The sequence below is a fragment of the Elephas maximus genome, chromosome 10 (genome assembly GCF_024166365.1).
Source record: "Elephas maximus indicus isolate mEleMax1 chromosome 10, mEleMax1 primary haplotype, whole genome shotgun sequence".
Taxonomy (NCBI): domain Eukaryota; kingdom Metazoa; phylum Chordata; class Mammalia; order Proboscidea; family Elephantidae; genus Elephas; species Elephas maximus.
In genome coordinates, this window is record NC_064828.1 from 30,273,857 (window position 1) to 30,279,863 (window position 6,007).

The following is a 6,007-nucleotide window of genomic DNA, read 5'->3' on the forward strand; positions in this document are numbered from 1 at the left end:
GTTGGAAAGGGATGCTGGTGAGGAGTGAGCTTCTTGGAGCAGGTGGACACTTGAGACTATGTAGGCATCTCTTGCCTGGAGGGGATATGAGAGGGTATAGGAGGTTAGAAGCTGGCGAAACAGACACGAAAAGAGAGAGTGCAGGGAATGGGCAGACTGTCTCATTAGGGGGAGAGAAATTGGGAGTATGTAGCAAGGTGTAAACAAGGTTTCATGTGAGAGACTGACTTGATTTGTAAACTTTCACTTAAAGCACAATAAAAATTATAAAAGTATAAAAGAAATTATCGAATGCCAAAAAATAAATCTAACAAAAGATGTACAAGACCTCATGACAGAAAAAAAAAAAAATTGAAGATTTAAATAAATGGTGGTTATATTATTTCATTAATTGAAATTCAGTATTGTGAAAGTATCAAATCTCTCCAAATTGCTCTATGGATTTAACATTATACCAGCCAAAATTCCAGCACTTGTTTTTGGAAATATTAACAAGCTAGTCCTAATTTTAAATGAAATAATTGAAATACTCCTGAACAGAGAATGGACAAATAAATTGTAGTATGTTCAAACAATGTAATGCTATATAGCTATAAAAAAAAGTGAAGAAAAAGGAAGAGAAGGAGAAGGGAAAGAGAAATATGAAAGAAAGGAAGAAAAAATACGTAGGAGGATGATTTATATTTCCAGACATCAAGACTTATTACAAAGGTAATGACATTGTGGTACCAGGGCAAAGGTAAGCAAATAGGCCAATGGAACCAATTAGCAATTCCAATAAAAGACCTACAGATATAAAGTCACTTGGTTTATGACAAAAGTGACATTGCAGTCCAGTTACAAAATGAAGGTCAAGAAGTGAAAAAAGGAATGAACTCTAGGGAGGATAACTATATGGATAAATAAAAAAAAACTCTTTATACAATAATCATGAATCTTGTGGGATTTATAACCTATGTAGAAATAAAATGTATGAACAAATCGATTTAAACCATTGTTACGATCTTATATTGTTCAGGAGGTGTTAAAAGTACTAATTTAAGGTACACCAAAATCAAACCCAAACCCATTGCCATACAGTCAATTGCAACAGCAACCCTATAGGAAGAGTAAAACTGCCCCATAGGGTTTCCAAGGAGCAGCTGGTGGATTTGAACTGCCAACCTCTTAGCAAGCAGTCTTAACACTTAACCACTGCACCACCAGGGCTCTAATTTAAGCTACATACTGTAATAAATCAAGGATGTGTATTGTAATCACTAGAATAATTATTCAAGAGTGTATAACTAAAAAGCTAATAGGGGAAAATGAAACAATAAAATTACTTGAATAATCCAAAACAAGAAAGAACACAGAACAAATAGGACAAATTGAAGAGACACAGCCTATCAGTAATTAAAGCCTGGAAGCAAAAACAGAGATGTCCACTGTGTGAAGCAAACACACCCTCAGAGAATATAAACAATGTAAATTTTCAACATTCTCTAGACTTCACAGTGAAAAAGACTTTCCCTGAAAAAAAAAAAAAAAGAAGTTCTCTGTAAACCCATACAGATATCTCACCATTGCCTTTTTAAGACACTCTTCCTGCCTTCACTCTAGGGACCAACTTACCCTAAACTATATGAAAACGATGGATGGAAGAAAGGATGCTACACCAAGGACTCTTGAGCACAAACCATCCCAAGGGGAGACTGAAGACTTCACAATAATTTCTAAGATGCACCTTTAATTGTACCCCTTGAGAGTCTCAACGACACTCTCTTCCCTTCCTTCACCCGCACCCCCTTTTTGAAATTGCCTCATGAGTTCATACCTCAGTGTTTCCATCAACTCTGCAGGGAAAGTAACTAATCTATAAAAAACAACCAATGAACTATTTGCTGGGCCAGACAGGAGAAAGATCTGGGTGCCTGTGTTGACTGAGGTCTTGAGGAAAATACCAAACCGGCAGTTAAGGCCCACACCTCAAGGACTGATTATAGGGCTATGCTTCTTTCCACTGGCTATCACTATTGCCCAACAGAAGTACGCTGTTGCTATAACTTTTTTGAGCTCCTCAGGAAGGGAGGAAAGAGAGGTTCAGTGGTTAGCTTTGTTATCTCCTTGGATTTGGAATAACATCCAAGTGTGCACTAGTGATCAGGAGAACTCTCAAGGCTCAGACCCCTGGGTCCTGATTCCATGGAACGCATTGAAAACCATCAGTGAGTGTACCCAGACACAGTGTTTGTTCCCAGCTGTGTCTATGCTTAGTTCTATCATGAGGGGTAAGTAACTTTTCTCCCTCTCTAGGCTTCACTGGGTTTTTCCTAAGACATCCACACATAGACACTAGGTCCAGTGGAATCCCCTTTCACTATTAATATAGTTTTGCAAAGTTTCATGAGTTTTGTAATTCTGGATATGTGATTTTATCCACAGTAAACTGTGCCTTTAGTAATAATCAGGTATGTTATAAGGAGCTGCTGACTGAGGACCCAGTTACTCAGATGTTCCTCAGCTTAACATTCCCTTAAAATTTCTTGCCTCATGATTCATAAAAAAAAAGTCTCATTATTCATAAAATTGAAAAATTTCATAATTTGATGTTAGGAGACCATTCAATGTGGTGCATAACTCAGCTTTTAGAAAGCCCTCAGTTAAACAGCTTATTCTTATTTACTCTTTTGCACACCCCAGCTAACGTAATGCCCTTCCTTTACCCATTTATTTTCTGCATATTGAATTGTGAACACTAGTGTGTTTTCATATCCTCTTCCTTATATCATATCAAGCTGTATGTTTCTGAGAGCCAGAATGTACAAGGAGATTAATAAAATAAATCTGAGCAACCTAGAGAGCTGCCTGTAGCTTTGTTATATGTTACATTGAAATGGGGTAACTTCTTAATCCAGCCTGTTAAATTAAATTTATTGTTTGTCATCTGGATTTTTAAGAAGTTTTTAAACTAAGTGATTATGCTAAACGTTGTTATCCCAATTACTTTTCAATCATGTTCATTTGTAGTATTAGAAAAAAAAAAAAATCCCTTGCTGTTGAGTTGATTCTGACTCATATGGACCCTATAGGACAGAGTAGAACTCCTCCATGAGGTTTCCAAGGAGCAGCTAGTGGATTTGAACTGTCGACCTTTACGGTTAACAGTGGTAACTCTTAACCACTGCACCACCAGGGCTCCTGTTAGTAGTAGTAGTATTCACAATAGCAGCTACCTTTTTTTTTTTTTAGGCCCTCGTGTATTCTTCCAAGCACTGTGCTAGGCATACATGTTCAGTGCTATTTTCACAAGAATTCTTCTGCAAGATAGGAGTCAACTTGCCCAAGGCTCCACAGTAGGTCATACTTGAACCCAAATCAATTTGATTTTATTATTTATTTTCCTTTAAGTGTGTGTCATAACAGGACTGCTGAGTTAAGTACTACTGGATCTAGTCAATCAGTCGTGAACCTGTCTCAGCTGTGGTAGGACACCCCATAGATTGCCAGAGTGGGTTTCCTCTTCCTTTCTCATCAAACCACGAGCCTACTTCCTAAAAAGCTCTTCATCCTTCCTAAAAAGCAGCCCATTTTTATTTCTAGTTTCCACGTGTGGCTGCTGAGCTCCACTAGTGAACCATCGAAACAAGAAGAGCATACTTACATTCATCTCCTATATTTGTTTAGGGTAGCAGAGGTTCAGTTGATAAATTAGAGGGGTTTAAAATAATAGCTTGGAGTAAAGCAAATTCAAGGAATGTTGAGAGGTAACTATTAGCTCTCTACTCTCCAGGAAAATATCACTGTGACCTTTCCTTTTGGCTTCTGTGTTAAAATTTATAATTTACTAATATGTTACAAGAGAAAATTATTCTGATGTGAACAACACAGAGAAACAAGTGATTAACAGCCATTCACAGCTCCGGGTCATGTGAGAAGTGTGTCAAGTACTTTCCTTTGGGTGAGAGATGTCAAAAAACGTAGTCATTCCACTCCTAATAAAAAGTAACTTAGACTAAGAGTGGGCCTATCAAAAGAAATAACTATGGGTGTGAAGAAGAAACACAAACCGATAGCCACTCCACTGCCTTTCACAGAGGTGAGAGAGGGTTATGTTTCTGAGTTTTCAAAATTTCAACGGGGAGAGAGAATTTTTTAAAATCTAGCTAATTGATAAAGAAAGTCCATACAATATAAAGCTCCTATTGCTACGAACCCAATTTTACTGAAATTTAGAGTAACAAGGACCACTGATTTGTGCCTTTTAAGGAAGAGTTAGGAGTCAGTGAATGGATTATTCAAACTAATTGCCAAATAACCAACATATGTGCCATGCAGAGGTTTCCTACAGGTTTCTCAGGAAGAAAAACAACTTGTATAATGCTGTTCTCTGTCTTCTCTGCAGCCCTGGGATTCATGAACAATTCAGTGAAAAGCACTGTGACTGAGTTTGTCCTCCTAGGCTTCCCTGGTGGCCAGGAGATGCAAATATTCCTCTTCTCACTGTTCTTTGGGGTCTATATACTTACCATGATGGGAAATGGCAGCATTGTCTGTGCTATGAGGTGGGACCAACGACTCCACACCCCAATGTATATTCTCCTGGGGAACTTTGCTTTCCTTGAAATCTGGTACATTACCTCCACTGTGCCCAGTATGCTGGCCAATTTCTTCTCAGAGACAAAAACCATCTCCTTTGCTGGCTGTTTTCTCCAGTTCTATTTTTTTACCTCCCTTGCTACAACTGAAACATATCTCCTCTGTGTCATGGCATATGATCGGTACCTTGCCATCTGCCACCCATTGCACTACCCAACCATCATGACCCTACGACTCTGCTATATCTTGATATTTCTCTGCTGGGTGTTTGGGTTCCTCAGTTACTCAGTCTCCACAGTGCAACTCACCCAATTATCTTTCTGTGGGCCCAATATAATTGATCACTTTATGTGTGACATGGACCCACTGATATCTCTGTCCTGTGCTCCAGCTCCTATCACTGAGATTGTCTTCTATATCCTGAGCTCCCTCATTATCATCCTCACCCTTCTATACATCCTTGGCTCTTATACCCTTTTACTGATAGCTGTGTTAAAAGTCCCTTCAGCAGCTGGCCGGCAAAAAGCCTTTTCTACCTGTGGATCGCATCTGACAGTGGTGTGTTTATTCTTTGGGGGTCTCTTGGCAATGTATGTGAGCCCCACATCTGAAAACCCAGCTGAACTTCAGAAGATTATTACTTTGTTCTATTCTGTGGTCACTCCCTTCTTAAATCCTCTGATTTACAGCTTACGAAACAAGGGAATGAAGGCTGCATTGAAGAAAGTCTTAAGGATAGAAGCAGCATAAAGAAATCTACATGAGACCAAGCAGACCACTGTACACACATAAAGGATCACTTAAGAAAGATTTGATTTCAGCTGCCAATGTACACTTTAAAGAAGATATTTTCTCAGTGGTGTCCTTCATTGATTTATCCCTCAACTAAACAAGAAGAGCTATATTATAATTGACTCAAGTGTAACAACATTTTCAATATGGGTGATCCCAGTAGATATAAAGGCATTATATCTGTGGTATTTCTCACTGTTTTAGCTTTGATACTTGCGGGATGGGTATAGAAGGTAGGAGAGCTGTTATCCCAGGTGGGTCATCATTGTTGTACACAAGTAATATTGTAACACAGTCTAATATTTTAAAAAGGGTATAAGAGTCAAACTTGATTACCGAATGACTACGGACCTAAAAGATTTAGTAACAGAACAAGTTTCTAATTCTCTTGGCTCTTGATGACAAACTGAAAGTTTTGTGCTTACATAAGTAGAAAATGTTTTAACATTAGAAAAAGTAGTAGTCATTCTTTCATTGAACAAATACTATTGAGCACCTACTATGTTCCAGGTACTCTTCTAGGCACTAGAGAGACTCTGTAACCAAAATGGTCAAAAACCACTACCCACATGCAGTTTACGTTCTAGTTGGGAGAGAGAAACAATAAATAAGTAAAATGTAGAACATGTCAGGGAGA

The 6,007-nt window shown here is 38.3% G+C and overlaps 1 protein-coding gene across 1 annotated transcript; it reads left to right on the forward strand.

The window, feature by feature from the left end:
• The first annotated feature begins 4,359 nt into the window (after positions 1 to 4,359).
• On the forward strand, positions 4,360 to 5,328 carry LOC126083621 (olfactory receptor 11H4-like). The gene has a single exon (XM_049897492.1). The coding sequence runs from the start codon at positions 4,360 to 4,362 to the stop codon at positions 5,326 to 5,328; it is 969 nt and encodes a 322-aa protein (XP_049753449.1).
• The last annotated feature ends 679 nt before the right edge of the window (positions 5,329 to 6,007 follow it).

Excerpts from the sequence above, each read along its gene's own strand:
- LOC126083621 (XM_049897492.1), top strand. The coding sequence starts at position 4,360 with ATGCTGTTCTCTGTCTTCTCTGCAGCCCTGGGATTCATGAACAATTCA.